Source organism: Mchenga conophoros, linkage group LG1, assembly GCF_057382185.1.
Source record: "Mchenga conophoros isolate Kocher_MC1m ecotype Shallow Benthic linkage group LG1, M_conophoros_male_GT1.1, whole genome shotgun sequence".
Classification (NCBI taxonomy): Eukaryota; Metazoa; Chordata; class Actinopteri; order Cichliformes; family Cichlidae; genus Mchenga; species Mchenga conophoros.
Window position 1 is genome coordinate 7,273,301 of NC_140526.1, and position 24,346 is coordinate 7,297,646.

At 40.0% G+C, this 24,346-nt stretch overlaps 3 protein-coding genes across 3 annotated transcripts; 2 read left to right on the forward strand and 1 right to left on the reverse strand.

The window, feature by feature from the left end:
• The first annotated feature begins 2,115 nt into the window (after window positions 1-2,115).
• On the forward strand, window positions 2,116-4,787 carry LOC146582839 (uncharacterized). The gene is made up of 4 exons (XM_085280233.1): window positions 2,116-2,259; window positions 3,058-3,252; window positions 3,341-3,417; window positions 3,667-4,787. The coding sequence occupies exons 1-4, from the start codon at window positions 2,230-2,232 to the stop codon at window positions 4,202-4,204; spliced, it is 840 nt and encodes a 279-aa protein (XP_085136359.1). The 5' UTR covers window positions 2,116-2,229; the 3' UTR covers window positions 4,205-4,787.
• A 218-nt stretch (window positions 4,788-5,005) lies between these two features.
• LOC146582840 (uncharacterized) lies at window positions 5,006-7,837 on the reverse strand. The gene is made up of 3 exons (XM_085243263.1): window positions 6,683-7,837; window positions 6,231-6,366; window positions 5,006-5,972 (listed from the first exon to the last, which is right to left on the reverse strand). Exons 1-3 carry the CDS (start codon window positions 7,276-7,278, stop codon window positions 5,223-5,225), a joined length of 1,482 nt encoding a protein of 493 aa, XP_085099389.1. The 5' UTR covers window positions 7,279-7,837; the 3' UTR covers window positions 5,006-5,222.
• pdpr (pyruvate dehydrogenase phosphatase regulatory subunit) lies at window positions 7,727-20,983 on the forward strand. The gene is made up of 18 exons (XM_085243235.1): window positions 7,727-7,857; window positions 8,816-9,092; window positions 9,308-9,441; window positions 9,843-9,924; window positions 10,113-10,276; window positions 10,396-10,517; window positions 10,856-10,973; window positions 11,329-11,478; window positions 12,912-13,104; window positions 13,304-13,428; window positions 13,651-13,806; window positions 13,944-14,077; window positions 15,949-16,097; window positions 16,184-16,296; window positions 16,647-16,741; window positions 16,867-16,956; window positions 18,605-18,787; window positions 19,459-20,983. Exons 2-18 carry the CDS (start codon window positions 8,827-8,829, stop codon window positions 19,864-19,866), a joined length of 2,682 nt encoding a protein of 893 aa, XP_085099361.1. The 5' UTR covers window positions 7,727-7,857; window positions 8,816-8,826; the 3' UTR covers window positions 19,867-20,983.
• The last annotated feature ends 3,363 nt before the right edge of the window (window positions 20,984-24,346 follow it).

Consider the following 24,346-nt stretch of genomic DNA (forward strand, 5'->3'; position numbering starts at 1 on the left):
AAGTAGTATTTAAAATATGCAACTTATCTAATTATTAAGTGAATTAAAAACAAGGAAACACACAGAGATAAGCATGAATGTGTTTTATGAAGAAAAGATTACATGTAAATATACTATTAACAATTAATGGGAGTAATGTAGTCAGTTATTTTCCACTAAAAACTCAAAAAAGGTTCCTTCCTTTTAAAATTTAAAAGATAAGTACACAAATAAAATTTGCGTACTTATTTTACTTTGCAGTGCAACATGTTAAAAATACATTTAGAAAAGCTGATTACAAGAATGATTATTCTGTGTGACCCCCATACACAGTGGACATGGGTTCACCTCTTTACAAATCCCAGTTTAACCTGATTACGTGTGAAATCTCAAAAGAACTTTGTTGCTATGTATTTAATTTTTCTCTCCCTTGTTTGTGTGAAAAAATGTGAAACTGAATGAGAAGGCTGGACTATTGTACAGACAATTTAAGGTAAAAACAAAATTAACAGTAAAATTAAACCTGCTGAAAAAGTTGAATTACTTATAGAATATTCTTAATTGCATTATAATATTGCATTTTGACCTTCTTGAAAATAGGGTAGCAGTAGTAACAGGGTTACTAACCCTCTGGGAGTTAATTTCACTAACATGAGGGAGCGCTTCCTGAGAGTAAGTTATATTTCTACCTTTTGTGAACATGAATATTAATTAGAACTAGAAATAGACTGGAACGCATATTTAGTACCCTTTGTTTTACTAGAACACTGCAGCCACAGAAGCATGCAGACAATACTTACAAATCCTATACAGAAGGTTTTTGGCTCCCCTCAGTGGTTACCTCTGTGCAGGCCCAGCTCTATGCTATTGCAATACACACTTGCCAGCCCCTTCTTAAGTTTCCCAATTCAACTGCTTATCAACACAAATGTGTAATTAGCCAATCACATGGCAGCAACTCAGTCATCCATTTAAGCATGCAGACACGGTCAAGATGACCTGCTGAAGTTCAAACTAAGCATCAGAATGTGTCAGAAAAGTGATTTACGTGACTTTGAATTTGGCATGGTCATTAGTGCCGGGCAGGCTAGTCTGAACATTTTAGAAACTGTTGATCTACTGAGATGTTCCCACGCAACCATCTCTAGAATGCTTATTGTTGATATCAGAAGTCGGAGAAGAATGGTCGACCTCTGGCCATTCTGGGCACACAAGTCAACTCTTGAAGCAGAACTACACTAGCATAAGACCACACTGGGTGCCACTCCTGTCAGCGAAGAACAGGAAGCTGAGGCTACAATTCACATGGGCTCAGAAACATTTGACAATAGAAGACTAGAAAAACTGCCTTGGTCCAATGAATATAGAAGTGCAACATTCTGTTAGGCTTAAACAACATGAAAGCATGAACCTACCTTGTCTTGTAACAGTTCAGGCTGCTGCTGCTGGTGTAATCATATTGGGGGTATTTTCTTTGCACAGTTTGGACCCCTTAACACCTGAGCATTGTTTAAACCCTACAGCCTTTCTGCGTATTGCTGGTGGCCATGTTCATATTCCTTTAGAGTAGAGGCGGCTTCAAAAAGTTAATGCACTTGATGTTTCTTGAACATCACATTTAAGAAACATCTAGTGTATTACCTGTTGGAGTGAGTTCACTTTACTCAAATAGCCTCCACACAGTCTCAGATCTCAATGCAATAGAGCACCTTTGGGATGTGGTGGAACTGAAGATTTAGATCAAGAATGTGCAGCTGACAGAGCTACAGCAACTACGTGATGCCATCATGTCAAAATGGACCAAAATCTCTGAGGAATGTTTCCAGCACCTTATTAAACCAATAATAAGATAATTTAAGGTTGTTTTCAAGGCAAAGGAGTGTCCAACCCTGTACAGAATACCTAACACTGTAAGTATGCATAGACAGTTGTGTTGATAAATCTGACTTTGAGAAGTTGAAAGAAAGAAAAAAACTTCGATAATGAGGTACATAGCCCCATGTAACCAAAGACATGTTTAAATATTCCAGATGTGCAAACCTAGCTGATATTTTTAAGAGAAGAATAACTTGCACAATCACTTCCGCGTTCTATGTAGTCCTGCCCCAGTGCTTCCGGTGTGGTTAAACCATGGCGACGTTCCACACTCGCTGCCTACAAGAGCTCCCAAAATTGAACATCACTGATGTTCATCGGATTTGCAGATTGACGACTACCCCGGCCAGCAATTAGATAAAGGATTTAAGTTATATGCTGCATCATATATACACAACTACGAAGGTAAGAAAACGTAAATTAACCGACAAAGAAACGCTAGCTAACGTCAAATGCAAACACTACGTTACTCCGCTATGTCCTTCATTTGATGTCAGTTCTCTACATTACATGTTTTCTTAAACGGTGTTTTATGTCGTCCGAAACTATAGTTGAGGTTTTCTTAACTAATGTCACTTTTGTTGTTAGACACTGTTATAATAGCGTTATGTAGTTGGCTAACTAAGGAGGTAGTTAACTACCTAATGCTACTCTTGCTAAGTGTAAAGTATATATGTTTAAGACGTGCTGACATGAGTAATACAGAAATAATGCTAATGGTACTTGTATCTTTATTCAGTGTCCAATAAAGACAGGTTGTCAGGGGAGGTCGGTGTGAGAGCCCTGTGCTACAAGTCAATGAGGAAGAGTGAGGCACCACACAGGCAGGAAGCTGTGTAAAGTTGTTAATCCCCGTTCAGTGGGGTTCAGTTTATTTAAGCATTAGTTAAGTTCATTCCTAAAGGCCCATCAACTTGAATGTTTTCCTTGTCTCCCTGCTTTATCACTCCTAATTTGACTAGTCGGATAGTTTACTCAACGTGTGTGGGTGATCAGAAACATTTGACACCAAATTAATACTGCAAATATACACAATCTAAGTTATTACAGTTATCAAGGATGGCTAAGTTGTTTTAATAGGGAGAGAAAGAAACACTAAGCATTCAAGAGGGTAAGCCTGTAGTAACCATAACACTGAACTATGTTCCTGTTCGGCTCTTCCATGAAGATGTTACATTTTTAATTTTCGTTCTTTCTTCTTAGATTAAGCTTCTGGATTCATCGCCGGTGGTACTGACACATAGCGAGTGCTCCTGTGTGGCAGGCGCTGTTATGTGCAATCACACAGTGGCATTGCTCTTCCAAACAGCACACTACTCACAACTCAGAGTGCCAGTTGTCCCCCCTGTGCATAGCTGCATGGAATCTGAACAGCAATGGCACAAGCCACGGACAGTGGTAATTTAAATGAGGTTAAAGTTTTTGAATTAGTCCATGTTTACATATGAACAGCAACACCATCCATAGTAAATGTGTCTTCTGTTAGGGTGTGAAGCCAGGACCCATCAACTCCATGATCTTCACTAAGCCGGTACCAAATAGGGTGGCCCAGACTGGAGTACGGTAATTAGATTTGTAAAATTTGGTTTCATGTGTTACAAATGTATGTTGCTATTTGTTCATACATACATGTGTCAGAATAGGTATTAATTTACATACAACATTACACTTTCTGAAGACTGCTAACTCAGTCATGTACATATACATCCCAGTCTCTAACTTATGCACCACTGTTTTACACCTTTTTAGTTTAGTTGTTGTTCAGTATAATAACCTTCTTTCTTACATTATTGTCATTGATGTTTTCTTTAGGAGTGGCTTCTACAGAGGCATGGTGGGTCCGTTACCAGATCCCTGCTTGTTCAGAATAACGGAGGCATATGCAAAATTTAATATTGAGGACAGGCCACTTGTGACCACAATGAACATGAGACCTGACAAGCCCCTTGTGGAAAGTGCCTTTGGGCTGGTGCAGGAGGGCAGTGTTCTGTCATATCAGCAGCTGGTTTTGACAACCCGGTACATCACACTACACCGTGATGCACCACCAACACCGCACTTGCCTCTGGAGGGGTATGACATCTTGCCATCAGATTGTGTGTTTGTGTGCTCAGAAGAAGAGCTTCTGCATCTGAAAAGCTTGTCTGTAACTCTGGAAATGGCTCACAAAATAGAGGAAGCTACACGTGAGCAAAGCTCTTCGTCTGAGTGGCATCAGCTCTGCAGGCCCAGAGTGACTGCCTCTAGGTTTCGGGAGGTGTGTCACGTCAGAGGCCAGAGCTCTGCAGTCACTAGCAGAGCGTATATTGAAGGGAACAAGGCAGACAGCAGACATGAGGAGGGGAATTGAGATGGAGCTTGCAATAGCAGCAGAGTATAGTAGGCTAATGAATGTTAACTACTCACCCTGTGGTCTGGTCATTCACCCCATTGCCCCCTGGCTTGCTGCATCTCCTGATGGTGTTGTTTTTGACCCCAATGAATACCCCCAGTTTGGCCTCGTCAAATGCAAATGTCCCAATGTGCAAAACTTTGACTGCAAATATGTGCAAATGGAATGTGGTACCCCTAAACTAAAAAAGAGCCACGCATATTATTGGCAAGTGCAAGGACAACTGCTCATCAGTGGGATGCAGTGGTGTGACTTTGTTGTGTGAGCACAAGAGGACTACCTAGTGCAAAGAATATACATGGATACAGATGTGCACAATGCAATCAGAGAAAAGGCTGACTACTTATTTTTTCACATATATATGCCAAGATACCCGTGTTTGGGGAAAAATGAACAGTGAAAACATAGCAAAAAGGAAAACAGATCCTTCAGGCTGGCTGGAACAAAATAACTGAGGTTTTATTTGCAATATATTTCATGAATTCTTTTGTTGTTACATGTTACTTTTATGTGAAATCAATAAACAGTTATTTAAGCAATGGCATCAATTTCATTTTTTAAAAACACACATTAAAAGATTAAATACTTACTTACATGGTAAGTATTTAAAACTCCATGCCTAGCATACTGATATACATTTAGACAATAACACAACTGAATGAAGAAAATGACAAATGGTATGATGATTTTAAAACGATTTAGTGATTTACTTTATAATTTTGATAAACAATTTTGTTGAATCTGAATAGTAATATAGTAGTATAATTAAACAGTATTATTAACATTCAACATTTGCAATGAATTTGAATTATTAATAACTGAAACTCAACTATCAGCACTCAAGTACTATTTCTGTAATCAAGTATTGTCAGCTGAGAAGGAAGAAATGCAACTGTAGTGGCCTCAGCTGCAGGTCATTTTCCATAAGTTACTTGTACTGGCACCGGTGTCTTGGGAAAAAACCATCTTGTCTCACTTAACCCATTTTTTTAACTAATGCTGTGTTCTGGTAATTTGACAGCATACATGCTACTGCAAACAGTTGGTTGATATTGTAAACATGTGACATGGTAATGATGCTATCAAAAAGTTTGTTCTGTTTTATCCTCATAATGACTCGCTCCACATGTACCCTGAGTCTGGCTATGGCCTGCGTCTCCTTAACCTGGTATGCTGGCATCTGCTTCTGCTTAGATAGAAAAGGTGGGCAGTACACTTTGCATTTACAACAATCGGTGATTAGGAAGCCCTTATCTACCATCACTGCCATGTCTTCAGTCAACTTCTCAGCAATGCCTGATTGTTTGAATAGTTCCTTGTCACTAACCGAACCAGCATACAGATTAGAGATGAATGTCACTGGACCATGTGGAGCTATGCCAACCAGGGCTTTCATCGTACAGTGGGATTTGTACGAAGAGTACATTTCACTTTGGAGAAGTGGTGAGGATGGTGTCTGACACCTCAGCTCTGTACAGTCAAGGATCATCTGGGTGTCTGAGAAATCTTTGAATTCCTCAGGGAGGTAAGCTTGCACTTCTTCACGTGTAAGCCAAATGCATTGAGACCCCAGTACAGTGGCAAGAAAATTTGTCCATTTTGCAATAATGCGGCTCACTGTGGACTGGTGTATGGTAAATCGGTGTGCCAGGTCCCTCTCCTTCAAACCAACTGACAGGAAAACCAGGAAAAGAAAAAACTCGTCAATTGGCTGTAGCAGCTGCCTCTGGAAGGTGAAAACAAAAGGGAAAATGTTACTCCTTAAGCTATGAACTAGTAAAATTATGCTTTTCTTGGCTAAATGTTTTGTAATGGTTATGCATACTACACTGTACCATGGGGTAAACAATGAGGTGCTGTAGTACACAGGTGTATGTATGTAGGATACTGAGTCTAGCGCTATTGTACATAATGTAATGTTATTGTACATAAATACAATAACATTACACCTCTAGTTCTAACTACCAACAAACCCATAACCTACCGTTGATGTGCGTGCAGGTGTCAACACTTCTTCGTTCCGATTGGCAGCTGACTTGGCTCTTGAAACCCGGATCATTTTATAGATACAAGGCTCAATCAAAAACCAAAATGCCATCAAATGATCATAGCTTGGAAATCTATTCACGAGAGAGACATACATCGTGTCAATCATTAATTAACATTACACACTGACATAAAAATAATGTAAACTGTGACAAATATGCTAATGACATGCTGTATAAAATAGTTTGATTAAGAGTATTTGGTGTTGTATTTTATCTGTAGCATTAGAATATCGTTTAAATACTAAAGCATCTAGATGAAACATACAGTCAGCAGAGAAAAAGTAAATATCTATTTTGTTTTCATTAAGACTGGAAAAACTTTCTAAATTTAACTGATGGTGACCTTGGTATATTTTAAACAGTTAGCTTGGATAGAACTTAGGTGTACCTGGTATAGAATCGGATGTCAGTGTCGGAGCCAGCAAAACGCTGTAACCCAAATTCTCGCTGGACACGTAACTCCTGTATTTCCTTCCTCAGAGTCTCCACGTCTTTGGACAGGTCTTCTGCAGCTGATGCAGATATGTCCAATGCAGACGGCTCAGGGACTGAGCAGTAGTCATGATCTCTTGTAAGACTGTGGTCTTCTTGATCGTCAGGAGGAACTAGTTCTGGGCGTCGCTCCGTTCTCTCCCAAACACCAGGCCGCGGTGGTTCAACTTTATAGCCATTCCACTCAAAAAGTGTTGGTACAGCACCTTTAATAAGCCGCCTTCGACCACCGAGGGTTGTTGGCTCTATGAGTTGATCACTGGCAAAGTGTCTGCAGCAGACCCTGGTGTGAGAGGTAATCGTGAAATGATCCCGTCGTATGTTTACCAGCCATTGTCTTCTCAAGTCGGAAAGGGTCGGAAAGCCATGAAAACTTAGTATGCCGTTAAATTTGGCTGAAGCCGAACAAAGTGGGACACAGCAATGCTCGGAGTATTTCTTCTCTTGTTTTTGAAAATATTCTGTTTTAAATACTTTCCTTTTTATACTCATTCTGAAGCGACATTAGCATAGCAAACGATAGATAAACAAACATACCGGAAATACCCAAGCGGTAGTATTTGGAAACGGAAATACGTCACATGCCCTAGTGCAAGTAGTCCATTGCAGCAACAATTCAGCAACCTAACATATTTTAAAAGTCACACTGCGAAATTTAGTATTAATCTCATATTGGGGAAATTAATTTGTTACAGCAGCACAAGGGGCAGGAAGAAAAGGTAAATTCGAGATAAACAAAACAAAACAAACAAACAATAAAAAAACAAACAAACAATAAAAATAGAAAAAAAATAAAATTTTTAGAAAAAATAATTAGATTAACAATAAGTAGGTTTGCAACTTTCTAGATATACCCTAAGCATTTGAGTTGGATGAGTTCAATGTTTTCGCTGATAACCGCTCCACCGCTACTGAAGCCATTCTAAAAAGACGCAGACGTAATTTATTTTGAAGGGTTATACCGGAAGAGGTACCACTTAACTAACGGGAGTCTCTGAATTTGGCTTTCAGTTACACCTTAGTGACTATCCTTCTGTTGAAATATCATAATCACTGGACTTAACTAAATCGGTAAGTTTAATGTAGTTGTGAAAAATAAGTGTTATGATTAGAGAAGATTTTCTGCCTGGTTTAGCCGTCGTGTTAGCAAAAATAATAAACATTGGCTAGCTTTTCGATAGCCTAAGCTGTGCTATGTGACTAACATTATCAGTAGTGCTAACTTTAGTAGTACCAACACATACCCCCCAAATGTTAGGAACTTTGTGCGTGACTTTGGTCATCTACACGTCTGCTAGGTATCTACCACTAATCTAAATATCACAAAAAATCACAAAGATACCGACATGCTGTTAGCTAAAGCTAGCTGTGCTGCTAAGAATACAAGTAAAGCTAAAGCAGTGCTTCAAGGCTAACAGCAGTCTTTATAATACAAGCAAGACATTTGAAGGACTGTTGTAAATTCACCTTGCTGATTTCCCAGGCCCTATTCAAAGTGTTTAATGTTGTATTTACTTTCGATTATGTCTGGTTAAGCTAAATGTAGCAACTTAAGTTTAGGAACAGCAGTGCATCTTTGTAACCTTATGGAAACTAGCGACTTCCAGTGTTGACAATTTAATCTGGTTTATAGTAGACACTTTCAAAGGCCCTGACATAGCAACTTTAGAACGCAAACTAATCCATGCTGTTAGCAGAAAAGGTCAGCAGTACTGTCAGAGATGTATAGATTGTGGTGTAGTAATAATTTTATTAGTATCTACCTAGCCAAATTAAAATGAAACTGTGACATTGACACAACCCTATCTACAGCAAATATCAAATTATTTCAGATTAAAAAAAATACAGCAACTTAAAATAATACAAGAGGTCTATATCACACCCTGCAAACTGTAGAAAACGGATCATATGTTACTAAAATTATATCATGATATTTGTAAAGTTAGGGTCATTGTTGCTGTATTCACTGTGGTACTGTCCTCTATTTAAGGTTATAGAGTAACTTTAGATCCCGTGTCTCTTATTGCAGAAAGCACAGCTATGTCCAGCTGTGTGCGGAGCTACAGGGCTCTGTCCCCTGTTATGCTCCCCCGGCTGCGGCTGCTTCACCAGACGGGGTATAGATTGGTAGGCAGGGGTCTCTGGACTTCCCCTCGGTGTTTGACTGTCAGTGGAGACTCCCAGCTGCTTCCATTGCCCAGGCAGGCCCGGGTTGTCATCTGTGGAGGAGGTATTGTGGGAACATCAGTGGCCTACCACCTGGCTAGACTGGGCTGGACTGATATTGTACTACTTGAGCAGGGCAGGTGAGTGTTTCAGCTCAACAAATTACAGATAAGCCATTGTGTTTGTTGTCTTAAAATTAGCACGAAGAGAGAGATGTTCTTTATGTTATTGACTCAGACCACTGATATTATATGAGAGTAGGGATAGCTTTAACATTAGGAGGTGATAGTGGAAAGAAATGTTAGATTTGATATTGTTGTGTTAATACTTTCTTGGCCATTATTATCCTAACCAGACTTGGTGCAGGAACAACAAGACTATGTGCTGGTATTGTCAGCGTGGCCAAGCCCATTTCCATCGAGTGTCAAATGGCCAACTACTCCAGTAGTCTTTACCAGCAGCTGGAGGAGGAGACGGGGGTTAAAACAGGTGGGATGATTTACAGAATTTGGCTTTTGTCATATTTAACTTTTTTAATTTTTTAAAACTATTTTATTCTTAGAAGGGTTTGCTTTTTCACCATTTTACTATTGGTGCTGATAGTTAACAGTTCCCACATGCACATCACCACATATTTTTTAAAATGTTAATTATTAATTTAGATTATAGAACAGTTTGCATTTGTATCTTCCCAGATTATAGCTTCTAAAGCATAAAACAGACAAGGGAGCAAATTGTGACATACTGCCTTCTGTCTCAATGCATTTAGAAACATTTCAGATTTGTTGAAGTCCGAGATATCATTTGATGTGCACCAGCAATAAACAAGCTGCAAAGCTAGAATACTAATTATAGACTGAGTCATATGTGGTGTGTGGTATGTGTTGCAGGTTATGTGAAGACAGGGTCTTTGTGTCTGGCTCAAAATCAGGATCGCTTCATTTCTCTTAAGCGCCTCGCATCAAGGCTGAAGTAAGTCCTGTAGTTAGTTTTTAGACCACAGCTATGTGGATTAAGCTGTAAAGCTCTAGTGGCTTTGTGAGGACAAGCTTTTGGGGACTCAAAAGTTTTTGTTTAAAATAATAATAGTGTCAGCTGATTGTCCCCTTTCACTGATTTAAAAACATAAATGACTTTTGACCCTTTCACTTCATTCACAGGGTAATGGGGATCAATTGTAATATTATTAAACCTAAAGAGGTGGCCAAACTCCACCCCCTTGTTAACATTCATGACCTGGTAGGCGCACTCCACCTTCCTGAAGATGCTGTCGTGTCTCCACCAGATGTTAACCATGCCCTTGCTGTGGCTTCAGCTGGACAAGGTAACACAAACTTGCAGTTTGGTTTGGTAGACCATAAATCGTGTATTCTGCTGTTGCTGGCCCACCCTATAATTGTAACCTCCTCTTTTGTCCTTTGTTTCCTCTTTCTTCTCCTTCAGGGGTTCAGATCATGGAGCGAACCAGTGTTCAGCAGGTTCTGGTAGAGAAGGGATGTGTAACAGCTGTAGAGACTGACCGTGGTTCCATTAAATGTGAATATTTTGTCAGCTGTGCTGGACAGGTAGATTGCTCTATGGGAGATGCATTAATAAGACTGAAACTATGAGAAATGGAATCTGTGACAAAAAAGAAAAACCCCTCTGTAAACATTTTGGAATTACTTTTGTTTCTGTGGAAATTCAGTGTCATGCTTGGTCAAAAATATGTAAGCAGGACAGGCAGCAATTTTTTCCTTCTCCTTCATCATAATAATAATAATAATAATAATTTAATTCTATTTCATAATCTTTTTTCCCTCTGAAACTAGTTGAAGCAGTTGTTTCCTATGGTGACTATAAGTATCTTGTTTCTACACATTGTTCTGATTGTATTTGGTTGCTCTGACTGTTTCTGCTCCAGTGGGCTTATGAGCTGGGCCAGGCTAGTGAGACGAAGGTGTCAGTTCCCCTCCATGGATGTGAACACTTCTACCTCCTCACCAAACCTCTCCAGGAGCCACTTCCACCCAAGACACCAGGTCTCACATATTAAAAAGCTAGGAAGTAACCTTTGCAGTAGACACTATTGAATTTTAAAGTCCAATTTGTGTAGCCAGCTGAAATCGTGTCTGTATTAAAGAACATTCACTTCATGATTTTTTTTTTCCTGTTTTTTGGCAAATTAATTAACGAATTGCAATTTATATCAGATCGACAATTATGTCTAGTCCTTTTTTTTTAGTCCCATAGTAAAAAGAAAAAACTAGGGCACAGGCTGTACCTTTTTACTTAGCCAAATAATGTGCTTAGCAATATGCAATATGGTAATGCCTGCTGAAAGGCTAAAAACAAGTCCAGCCAGGAGATGTTTCTAACTATGTGTCTCTTTGCTAGTGGTGATTGATATGGATGGCAGGATATATGCACGGCCGTGGCAGGGAGGCCTTCTGTCAGGAGGCTTTGAGAAAAACCCCAAACCCATCTTCACTGAGGGTCGCAACCAGCTGGAGATCCAGAACATGCAGGAGGACTGGGATCACTTTGGTAAAAAAAAAAAAAAAAGTATTAATGTTGTATTTTTATTCATTAAAAATTGTTCCAAATAAATAACCCCAGCTTTAGGAACATGGTTTATCGACCTATGTTGAATGTCAGGTTCTAGTAACAGCTGTATCTACCACTTTCATGTAGATTGCTGACCCACTATGAGCCTGGCTCTGCTGGGGGTCTCAGCCTGTCAATTGGACGTTTTCCTACCAATCTTTACTGAATACTTGCGCAAATTGAGTTACTAGATTGTTGGTGTTTTCTGTCTAATATTGCAGGACTTTAACCTTACAATACTAGTCGGGCACTTTACAATACTCTGCTGCTTGCCCAGTGACAGCTGAAATAGTCTTGCCCGCAGCACTGAATTGTATAATGTTAATGGCTGGAGTAACTGAATAGGAAGAACACTTGATCAACTCTCCTGTCATTAATGTAGCACAAAGGCAAGGTGTGTTTAGTTTTTCTTAGCTGTAAAATAGCCACAGTTGTAGACTGCGTCTTAAAATGTTGAAAATTATATATGAGGTTTGCCTCTCAAATAACAACACAAAGTCAGACCTTCATTGGTTTCATTTAACAGCTACAGAAGACTGAGGAAGCAAGCAAGACTGGGCATATCTATTTTTATCCACCTCTGTTTAAGGCTACCTTAAATGATTTTGACCCACCTCTCTGTACACATGTAAAAATACACCTGACTGTTTGCCTTGGCCTTAAACCAGTAATGTGATATTTCTCATACCAGGCTGCCATAAAAACAAGAGTTTATTATAGCAGCACACATCACCAAACCAGTCTGTGATCGACCGCTCTGAAGCCGTTATTTTTCCATTTATTTTATCTTATAAGTGTAGGGGTTGAAAAGGTTGTTGAAAGAATCCATCACAATATATAATGTTAGAATGTACTGTATTTTATGAATGTATATTATATTAATGTATTGTAATAGATATTGTTAGAACTGCAATTCATTTGATTATTTTGTTAATCCATTATTAAATTTTTAAAAATATGTCATCTTAATGGGCAAAAACACCTTGGTTATGGATTCTCGAATATATGAAGATTTGCTGCCTTCTTTTTTCTTATGTGATACTAACCTGGATGTCTTTAGGTTTAGATTTTTTTTTTTTTTTTTAATTTTCATTTTCAGCATTTATTTTGGAATAACATGTTGGACTGTTGATGGAACAACATGGGTTAAGGTTGCAGCTGGAACCTTTAGACTCTTAGATGATTTATGGTGAGAGGTGGTTCAGGGTTTTTCAGTAATTGTACAACAATAGAGGTGAGCAAAAGAACAAGAAGCAGCACTAATATTTCTTGGTTATGGTGTGGTTGGTTGTTTAAGTTAATTAGAGTGAACTGTATTAAATTATCATCTGCATTTGCTACATTTTAGAGCACTTTTTGTTTTCCGCCTTCAGAGCCGATGCTCAGTGCCCTGCTGAGGAGAATGCCCAGTCTCGAGTCAGCTGAGATCCATCAGCTGGTCAACTGTCCGGAGTCCTTCACACCTGATATGCGCTGTCTGATGGGTGAGACCCCAGGTGTGTCTGGGTACTATGTGCTGGCAGGGATGAACTCCTCAGGCCTGGCCTTTGCTGGAGGGGCTGGAAAGTAAGAACAAATATATATATATATATATATATATATATTGTATCTGTTAAGACTAGACGTAAGCACGTGATCAATACTGGGTCACCTGAAATAATTCAGCCATGGTTTATCAGTTGCAGCGATCAAGACTGTGTTGTGGACGTGCCTTTTTTGCATTACAAGAAGGGATAAATGGCCTGTTGTGTGGTTTGGTATCCAGGTACCTGGCAGAGTGGATGACCTATGGCTACCCCACCGCCAATGTCTGGCCACTGGACATCAAACGCTTTGGCAACCTGCAGAGCAGCCGAACCTTCCTGAGACACAGAGTGATGGAAGTCATGCGTGAGTAGTGAGCCTTGTTGGGTGTTTGGTTCATGCTTTTAAGTAGACAAAGGCTGTATAGTCATCTGAACCTTGGTGTACTGTTTAAATAATTAATTTCTGCTGTTGCTTTAGCTAAATTATTATAAATCCTATAGGTGTTGGATATTTATTATAATGTGCAGTATATTCTAATTCTTGCTCTGCTATCTCTCCTTCTAATATTTGTGTGTCAATGTTCAGCCCTGCTGTATGAGCTGAAGGTTCCCCGGTGGGACTTCCAGACCGGACGCCAGCTGAGGACCAGTCCTCTGTACGACCGCCTGGACACTCAGGGGGCTCGGTGGATGGAGAAACATGGCTTTGAAAGGCCCAAGTACTTTGTTCCTCCAGGAAAAGGTTTGTCTCAGTGAGAAGCAGTGGTACAAAAATACTTTAGTCAAAGTCTTGGACTGCAAATGATTTTGACGGATTTTAAGGCAGTTTTGTCTAATGAATTAAATTACTTGGTTGAATTGGACTGTTTCTCTCTGTAGATCTGCTGTCCCTGGACCAGAGTAAGACTTTTTATAAGCCAGACTGGTTTGACATAGTTGGAGCAGAAGTGAAATGCTGCAAAGAGGCCGTCTGTGTCATCGACATGTCCTCCTTCACCAAATTCGAACTCACTGTGAGTCATGAATCACTTTGGAAAACTTAGAATTAGAACTGGGTTGCAGAGAGGGGAAAAACTGCTGCTGTGCTACCTACTGTTGTCTATGTGGTCATACCCAGCTAGCATATGATATTTATCAGTGTTATGTATGTATGTTTGTACTAGCTACTCAAAAAAATTTTTGTTGTTGTTGGGGGTTTTTTTTCTCTTTAAATTATGCAGGCAATTTTAATTAATGCATTTACAGTGGGGCAAAAAAGTATTTAGTCAGCCACCGATTGTGCAAGTTCCCCCACTTAAAATGATGACAGAGGTCAGTAATTTGCACCAGAGGTACACTTCAACTGTGAGAGACAGAATGTGAAAAAAAAAAATCCATGAATCCACATGGTAGGATTTGTAAAGAATTTATTCGTAAATCAGGGTGGAAAATAAGTATTTGGTCACCTCAAACAAGGAAAATCTCTGGCTCTCACAGACCTGTAACGTCTTCTGTAAGAAGCTTTTCTGTCCCCCACTCGTTACCTGTATGAATGGCACCTGTTTGAACTCATCGTCTGTATAAAAGACACCTGTCCACAGCCTCAAACAGTCAGACTCCAAACTCCGCCATGGCCAAGACCAAAGAGCTTTCGAAGGACACCAGGAAAAGTATTGTAGACCTGCACCAGACTGGGAAGAGTGAATCTACAATAGGCAAGCAGCTTGGTGTGAAAAAATCAACTGTGGGAGCAATCATCAGAAAATGGAAGACATACAAGACCACTGATAATCTCCCTCGATCTGGGGCTCCACGCAAGATCTCATCCCGTGGGGTCAAAATGATCATGAGAACGGTGAGCAAAGATCCCAGAACCACACGGGGGGACCTGGTGAATGACCTGCAGAGAGCTGGGACCAAAGTAACAAAGGTCACCATCAGTAACACACTACAACGGCAGGGAATCAAATCCCACAGTGCCAGACGTGTTCCGCTGCTGAAGCCAGTGCATGTCCAGGCCCGTCTGAAGTTTGCCAGAGAGCACATGGATGATACAGCAGAGGATTGGGAGAATGTCATGTGGTCAGATGAAACCAAAGTAGAACTTTTTGGTATAAACTCAACTCGTCGTGTTTGGAGGAAGAAGAATACTGAGTTGCATCCCAAGAACACCATACCTACTGTGAAGCATGGGGGTGGAAACATCATGCTATGGGGCTGTTTTTCTGCCAAGGGGACAGGACGACTGATCCGTGTTAAGGACAGAATGAATGGGGCCATGTATCGTGAGATTTTGAGCCAAAACCTCCTTCCATCAGTGAGAACTTTGAAGATGAAACGAGGCTGGGTCTTCCAACATGACAATGATCCAAAACACACCGCCCGGGCAACAAAGGAGTGGCTCTGTAAGAAGCATTTGAAAGTCCTGGAGTGGCCTAGCCAGTCTCCAGACCTCAACCCCATAGAAAATCTGTGGCGGGAGTTGAAAGTCCGTGTTGCTCGGCGACAGCCCCAAAACATCACTGCTCTCGAGAAGATCTGCATGGAGGAATGGGCCAAAATACCAGCTACTGTGTGTGCAAACCTGGTAAAGACCTATAGTAAACGTTTGACCTCTGTTATTGCCAACAAAGGTTATGTTACAAAGTATTGAGTTGTATTTTTGTTATTGACCAAATACTTATTTTCCACCCTGATTTACGAATAAATTCTTTACAAATCCTACCATGTGGATTCATGGATTTTTTTTTCACATTCTGTCTCTCACAGTTGAAGTGTACCTCTGGTGCAAATTACTGACCTCTGTCATCATTTTAGGTGGGGGAACTTGCACAAATACTTTTTTGCCCCACTGTAGCTTTAAAAGTATTCAGGTTAAATCCTCTGCTCTGTCCTGATGGCTCAGTCAACAGGTGACCAAGCCTTGGAACTGCTGCAACATCTCTGTGCCAATGACCTGGATGTTCCCGTTGGACACATTGTCCACACCGGCATGCTGAATGAGAGAGGTGGCTATGAGAACGACTGCAGTGTGGTCCGCCTCAGCAAGAACAGGTTTGAAACATCTGTGCAGTGGCACTGTAGATACTAGTACATGACAGATTTTTTAAAAATTGCTTACTTTCTCATTTGCTGTCCAGCTTCTTCATCATCTCTCCAACGGACCAGCAGGTCCACTGTTGGTCCTGGATAAAGAAGCACATGCCTAATGACCCACACCTCCACCTAGAGGATGTCAGCTGGAAGTACACTGGTACGCATGCAGCAACTGGGGTTTCTGCTCTGATATCGCCATCTAGTGCTCATATAACATTTAAAAGGAGAAACAATGCAAAAAGTCAAAACAATCCACTGTCGACTTGCAACCCAGTTATTTAAATAACCTTAAAAATCAGACACCAGAGGGATGAAGTCTGTGGAGGGATGGCATTAATTACATGTCTGAAAGTAGATCTTGTGTATTTTTAATGCAGTCATCTTAATTGTGTAAAATGTGAGCAACAGTTGTACCAGATTCTGTTTTTGCATGTGTAATATAACATCAGATGTGGGCTTTGTTAACCAGAAAGTCTGTTAAGTGTTTATAACTCTTATTCTTCTCAGCTTTAAATCTGATTGGACCTCGAGCTATGGATGTTCTTGCTGAACTGTCATATGTTTCCATGACACCTGACCATTTCCCCTCCATGTTCTGTAAGGTAGGGAAAGCTAGATACAGCAAAGCTGATGGCTTGTTTTTTTTAAATGACTGTTTCATCAGTCTGTCTCTTCACCCTGCCAAGAGGAGTAAACTGACCATGTTTATGTGCATGTGTGTTTACAGGAGATGAGTGTGGGCTATGCCAACGGGATCAGAGTCATGAGCATGACTCACACTGGGGAACCAGGTTTCATGCTCTACATCCCCATTGAGGTGCAGTCCTACACACACACAGATATTTAATAGATACCTCGTCACAGGATGGTTGATAAAGTGACATCAACCCATGAGTATGTTACATGAGTTGTTATTTTTTTATATATATATAATTTTTTTTTTTTTTTTTTTTTACAGTTAATCACACAACTCCCCGTTATTCTTCAACATTTAGTTTTTCTATAACTTGGGTTTTATCTTGAAATGCCAAAGATGGAAATAAGTATTGTTTTTCTATTGTTGTTTTCCAAAGTGTGGGTGACAACAAGTCATTTACAAAAAAACAACACTTCTTGTTTTGTTTTTTACTTTCACAGGAAATTAATTAACTCATTCACTGCCAGCCATTTTCAAATCAGGTAACTCCCCACTGCCAGGGTTTTTGAGCATTTTTACTCATTTTTGAAGAGCCACAGAAAACTGTGTGTTATGATCATATAAACGCTGAACCTACCAAAATGAAGAACAGACTCTCTTCTTTCATCCAAAAAAAAAAGCTTGTTTCTACCATTTTCCATTCTTTAGTAATCAGCTGTAGAAGAGAGGTGGGTTCCACCAAAAATGCCTGTTTTGACCAAAAAAAGGGAGAAAACGAGCTTTTTGTGAAAAATACATTTCAAGCAGAAAAGTGCCTGTGACACCTCTAACATATAAAATAGTTTTTCACTTCTATAAAACAGAAATAACACTGAGAAAGGTTATGTTTTATCAAAACAATTTATTTACAAATATATGAAAAAATAAAATTCACTGACAAGCTGCCCGAGGTTGTATTCTAGCCCCTCCCATTGAAAAACGTAATTGACGTCTATAGACGTCAATGGCAGTGAATGAGTTAAGCATAGCCATAGGATTAAAAAAATGAAACATTATTCAAAAATTTCTGACAATATCTTTTGATTCTGATCTTTTTCTTGTAATTCATCGTTACTGGGAAAGAACTGAAAAAAAGCTTTATTAGGTGGTAGAAGTAAAAGTGTATTAATAAGGAATCAACCTGAGACTGTGAGAAGATAAGGATGAATGAGTGAAAAACACAAACAATCAAGGGTTTAACTTGTCCTTTTATGAGGATCAGAGTTGTGGTTGAAGGTTTTGGTGGACCAGAGAAGATTTTCAAATTTCAAAATGGATGATTGCAGTGTGAAGTTCAGGAATGGCTGAAAGAGGAGGTTTTTTTTTATTTTTTTATACTACAACGATCATTTAAAAGCAGAAAATGGTGTAAGGATGGATAAAACATTTATTACACAATTATACTGTCAAATTATGTCCAATTAAGGTCCCAAGAGAATCAAAGTGTCCTTAGCTGCCTTGACTCTGTTGTTATAAAATACAAGTATCTTCACAAGACAAACTTCCAGAGGAAAATCCTAGAAAATATCCAGTTTCTTGTAGCAAATGTAGGAAAGAGTCACCAGGACTCTAGGACTTAAAATTGTGATAATTCAGTGTCACACATGTGTTGTTGTGTTTTTATTGTTAATGGTTAAAAGTGATATGATTTTTGCATGGCTTATTCTGTCTGATTACTGAGAACCTGGCATGTATGATGGTGTTTAAAAAAACAAAAAACACTCTCACATTTCAGTGTACCGGAAATGCCATATAGAGTATAAGACACCCGTTCCTCTGCTCTCCACAGTACGCACTGCACGTGTACAACGAGGTGATGTCAGTGGGTCAGAAGTACGGGATCCGTAACGCAGGGTACTACGCATTGCGAAGTCTACGCATAGAGAAATTCTTCGCCTTCTGGGGTCAAGACCTCGACGCCTTCACGACCCCGCTGGAGTGTGGACGAGAGTTCAGGGTCAAGTTTGACAAGGTCTGTTGACAGTTTTAAACATATAATATCTGATCCTACCCATATTGGAGACTGTTTTTCTTTGTACATCGAACTGCCTCATCCTAATAGACTGATCAGTTAGTCAGCTACATTTTTACTTTGCCAATATGATAGAAATGCATAAGATGCTTTATTTGACTCTACTTATTAAGTTTCAAACTTTCCCTCTTTTGCTTTAAAATGGTTGAAAGATGAGAGATGAAGAGTAGAATAATTAAAGCACTCAACATCTTGGTGCAGTCTTTGTCATGATGCAGCAGGGAATTTGTCACCGGGCTGCACCCGCAGGCACAACAGGTGGCACTTTAAAGTAGCAGGTGTAAAGTTTACTGTCTGTCTCATTTTGAAAGGGTGGAACATCAGGTGAGCTGTCTGCTGCTTAGAGCAGTGTCAGCGCGGTGCTGATTAAAGGCATCTACAGTTTAACGCTGGTTTCACAGACTGTTTTAAGTTTTATGGTGTTGTTAAAAAAAAGGTGGGTGACTTTAAAACATGGTGGTCTTATGCTACTCCAGCAGAGCTGCACATAGCAGGGCCATTGTGTTGTTTACTCAAGTTGATCTTCACTAACTTAGTGAAGGTTCTTAGGGCCTAATTTCCTCTATTTATCGTCATCTTCTTCACACCCCCTGCCTTTTTCTCTCCATCAGGACACAGATTTCATCGGCCGTGAGGCATTGCTTCAGCAGCGTCAGGACGGTGTGACACGACGGTTTGTCATGCTGGTTCTGGAGGACCATGACACCGAGCTCGACTTGTGGCCGTGGTGGGGTGAGCCCGTCTATCGTAATGATCAACTAGCGGGGACAACCACCAGCAGCGCCTACAGCTACACCCTGGAGCGCCATGTTTGCCTGGGCTTTGTGTCTCCACCCCTTGGCCCTGAGGGGCTCCCTACAGCCATCACTCCTGACTTCATCAACCGCGGGGACTACGAGGTGGACATTGCTGGTCAGCGCTATCCGGCCAAAGCCAAGCTCTACCCGTTCAGCTCCCTCTTCACCCAACAAAAGCGCCGCAAGGATGACATTGAGCTCAGCAACCTGCAGGGGAAGTGATGCAGAGTAACGCAAAACTTTCCCGTGACACTCCTCCACCAAATCCACTCCTGCTCTTACCTTGCAGTGCCAACCTTTCTTTCCTTTTATGTCTCCTAATGAGAGGGCTTTATGCACAATCACTCCTCGTAACTCTAATATTTAATCTCCTTGTTGCATCTCCCTCTTTCAAAGTGCAATATTTAATACGCTCCAGATGCTTTTGCTGCATTAAATACAAAGCTCTTGTCTCATCAAATTCTGCCGTTGTTTCTCAGCCCTGCCCAGCTTCACTCTTAAACACAGTCTCATGGCTGTCTGAGACACTCTCTGGTTAAGTGCCTTTGTTAAGGCAACATCAGCAGAAGATGCTGAAGACTTTTTCCAATTTGTTCTCTGTAACCTATCCAGAAGGGATTTGACTGACAATCTTCTCCAGTACTGTTGTAAACTTCCCACTCTGCAGATGGCTACAGTCCATGTAGTTGTTGACTCTATTGTCATTTTACAAACCATATATTTGCTGCTGTAAAGATATGAGTGATGTGATGTAAAGAGTGGCTTAATTCAGACACTTTACAACTTTGTCAGCATTACACCTGATGATGAAGGAAATGGTATTTTCCTGAATAGAGGAAAGCCCTGGGAAGCATAAAAAATCCTGGGATAATCATTAGTCTTTTGCCCATTACTAAACTTCCACTCCTGTTAAAAGGATTCCCAGGATTTCCCAGAATTCCATCATTTCCCTTGAAAGTGTCATTGTCAGTTGTGAGCTTATTTTGCGGTGTGTGTGGAACCTGTTGTAATGTACTTTCAATTTGTTATTTATGTTCTGTCGTTATGAAGCATTGTTGCACTCGATGTTTATGCTTTGTTTTGTTGATGTTTTGCTGAATGTGTGGCTGGTGAGAGAAGCCAAGATGGGACAGGAACTCTGTGACTGGAGTCTACAATATCTAATATCTTACATTTGTGGTTTGACTTTTGCCTGGTTCAGAGTTTAGATGTTTGTGTAAAGAAACTGCGACTCAAAATAAATTGTATTTTTGTATAACTAGTGTGTACAAAATCTCTATTTTCAGTCATGCTTTTTAAAAATATGATTTATAATTAAATATTTGATTTCTAAATCTGACCTTCTGAGACATAATTTCAGATGTTTTTCCAAAACCGTATTTCTTTCTTTCGTTACTCAGAACTATAAAGCACCAGGTCCAGGGCTAATAGGGATTTAGTTCAGTGATACTTCACCTGTACAGGGAGTGCAGAATTAGGGAATAATTTTATTATTGAACAACAACCATGTTCTCAATGAACCCAAAAAACTCATTAATATCAAAGCTGAATGTTGTTGGAAGTAGTTTTTAGTTTGTTTTTAGTTTTAGCTATTTTAGGGGGATATCTGTGTGTGCAGGTGACTATTACTGTGCATAATTATTAGGCAACTTAACAAAAAACAAATATATCCCCATTTCAATTATTTTTTTACCAGTGACACCAATATAACATCTCCACATTCACAAATATACGTTTCTGACGTTCAAAAACAAATCAGCGACCAATATAGCCACCTTTCTTTGCAAGGACACTCAAAAGCCTGCCATCCATGGATTCTGTCAGTGTTTTGATCTGTTCACCATCAACATTGCGTGCAGCAGCAACCACAGCCTCCCAGACACTGTTCAGAGAGGTGTACTGTTTTCCCTCCTTGTAAATCTCACATTTGATGATGGACCACAGGTTCTCAATGGGGTTCAGATCAGGTGAACAAGGAGGCCATGTCATTAGTTTTTCTTCTTTTATACCCTTTCTTGCCAGCCACGCTGTGGAGTACTTGGACGCGTGTGATGGAGCATTGTCCTGCATGAAAATCATGTTTTTCTTGAAGGATGCAGACTTCTTCCTGTACCACTGCTTGAAGAAGGTGTCTTCCAGAAACTGGCAGTAGGACTGGGAGTTGAGCTTGACTCCATCCTCAACCCGAAAAGGCCCCACAAGCTCATCTTTGATGATACCAGCCCAAACCAGTACTCCACCTCCACCTTGCTGGCGTCTGAGTCGGACTGGAGCTCTCTGCATACTTTGTGCTTTTGGGCACTCCAGTGATGTTGCAGCTCTGAAATATGGCCAAACTGGTGGCAAGTGGCATCTTGGCAGCTGCACGCTTGACTTTTCTCAGTTCATGGGCAGTTATTTTGCTCCTTGGTTTTTCCACACGCTTCTTGTGACCCTGTTGGCTATCTTGAATGAAACGCTTGATTGGTCGATGATCACGCTTCAGAAGCTTTGCAATTTTGAGACTGCTGCATCCCTCTGCAAGATATCTCACTATTTTTGACTTTTCTGAGCCTGTCAAGTCCTTCTTTTGACCCATTTTGCCAAAGGAAAGGACGTTGCCTAATAATTATGCACACCTGATATAGGGTGTTGATGTCATTAGACCACACCCCTTCTCATTACAGAGATGCACATCACCTAATATGCTTAATTGGTAGTAGGCTTTCGAGCCAGCTTGGAGTAAGACAACATGCATGAAGAGGATGATGTGGACAAAATACTCATTTGCCTAATAATTCTGCACTCCCTGCAGTGTTGATTGTAAAAAGGAAAGCAAAGCATTTATGGACTCACCTTTAGTACAGCATGGCATTCATTATGTAAATTATTGTCTCTTGTAGGGTAAAACAGAAAGTAAGGTAGGGTATGCTTTAGAGTGGGCCTAACTGACACGTCATTGCTGTGTGAGCATCCAGTGTCCTTTGTTTCTCAGTCAAAATTCCCATCTCTATTTTCAACAGCTTGGGGTTTTGAGCCTATGAGCAACAGCTCATAGGCTCAAAACTTTGTTAATCAACTGATGACATCATGGTGAATACAACCTTTTTAAACTTTTTATTTGATCGCATACAAAGTCTTGAATAATCAGGCCTCATTTTATCTTAACTCATTCACTGCCAGGGTTTTTGAGCATTTTTACTCATTTTTGAAGAGCCACAGAAAACTGTGTGTTATGATCATATAAACGCTGAACCTACCAAAATGAAGAACAGACTCTCTTCTTCCATCCAAAAAAAAAAGCTTGTTTCTACCATTTGCCATTCTTTAGTAATCAGCTGTAGAAGAGAGGTGGGTTCCACCAAAAATGCCTGTTTTGACCACAAAAAGGGAGAAAACGAGCTTTTTGTGAAAAATACATTTCAAGCAGTCTGATGTTCACTGACAAGCTGCCCGAGGTTGTATTCTAGCCCCTCCCATTGGAAACGTAATTGACGTCTATAGACGTCAATGGCAGTGAATGAGTTAAAGAACTCATAGTTCTGTATCACCCCAATAGAGAGCTTGTGGTTTAAAAGTAGAATGGGAGGCAGAGCCTTTAGCTTTCAGGCCCCTCTTCACTGGAACCAGCTCCCAGTTTGGATTCAGGAGGCAGACAACCTCTCTACTCTACTTTTAAAAAAGCATATAGTCAGGGGTAGGTCAGGTGATGCCTTGAGGAAAAAACACTTCGAGGCAAATGTTATGATTTGGTGTCATAAATAAAGATGAATAGAATAAAAAATTTACACTGTTGTTTCTGGTATTCAGCAGAGCTAAAATCCGAGGTCATGCAAGCGGAGCCCGTAGAGACAAAATCCACTGCTGGACTCAAATTTTCCTTTCTTTCCTTTGTGTCACAAAATTATTTTAATCAAATTAGAAAATGTGCGATAACAAGCATATGTATCCCTAATTTTATTAATAGATTTGGTAATGTGTTGTTTTTGGAAGATCAGCCTAATTACAAGATTTATTCATTTATGCGTTCTAAAATACATGCAGTGTAATACAGTTGGGGGCTCTTGCAGTACGTTCCAGTTTGGATACTGCAGCTGCTCTCTTTATAAAAGAATAATCTAGAAAGTCATGTTTTATCAGTTTGGTAACACCTCTAGCGTGTATGAAATACCATGTGAACGCAGATGAATAAAATATTTAGCTTGCAGATGGCATTTTATGAGACCTCTCAGTGGAGTCTGTATTAACAGCAGGACAATAAGTCTCAGTTCTGTTCCACATTTTACAAAATGGCTCCCATTGTGTTGTTTGAAATATGCAGCGATGAGGCTTTTAACCTGAGGCAGAGCGGGAGATTGTTGGTAAAACTACTTTTCTTCATCCATCTATTTTCTTAAATACGTACCCAATTCAGGGTCACCAGGGGTCAGAGGTGGCATAACAGGCAGGAAGCCACATGTTATAGTAGTCGTTCTTTTAATGAAATACAATATTTGTAGGTCAAAAGCATCAGATTAGTCTTCGTGTATTTTATTTGTGATACTGTATTTTTTTTCATCACCACTGTATCAGTGAGGCTTTTAAAAAGCTCTGAAGCATTTAGACTGGAAACCCACAAACACATGACCCTGTAAGTCATTTCATCTGTTGCAATCTATTTTTGTCCAAACCGTGCACTGACTAGATGTGCACTTATATGGTAAAACTGACTAACTGACTAGGT

Bases quoted from the DNA above. Each gene is read 5' to 3' on its own strand.
- LOC146582839 (XM_085280233.1), top strand. From the start codon at position 2,230: ATGCTGCATCATATATACACAACTACGAAG. The intron at 3,253-3,340 runs GTAATTTAAATG...GTCTTCTGTTAG, and splicing joins GGCACAAGCCACGGACAGTG to GGTGTGAAGCCAGGACCCAT. The intron at 3,418-3,666 runs GTAATTAGATTT...TGTTTTCTTTAG, and splicing joins GTGGCCCAGACTGGAGTACG to GAGTGGCTTCTACAGAGGCA.
- LOC146582840 (XM_085243263.1), bottom strand. From the start codon at position 7,278: ATGAGTATAAAAAGGAAAGTATTTAAAACAGAATATTTTCAAAAACAA. The intron at 6,367-6,682 runs GTACACCTAAGT...TCTCGTGAATAG, and splicing joins GACATCCGATTCTATACCAG to ATTTCCAAGCTATGATCATT. The intron at 5,973-6,230 runs GTAGGTTATGGG...TTCACCTTCCAG, and splicing joins CACCTGCACGCACATCAACG to AGGCAGCTGCTACAGCCAAT.
- pdpr (XM_085243235.1), top strand. From the start codon at position 8,827: ATGTCCAGCTGTGTGCGGAGCTACAGGGCTCTGTCCCCTGTTATGCTC. The intron at 13,105-13,303 runs GTAAGAACAAAT...TTTGGTATCCAG, and splicing joins TTTGCTGGAGGGGCTGGAAA to GTACCTGGCAGAGTGGATGA. The intron at 14,078-15,948 runs GTGAGTCATGAA...CTGATGGCTCAG, and splicing joins TCACCAAATTCGAACTCACT to TCAACAGGTGACCAAGCCTT.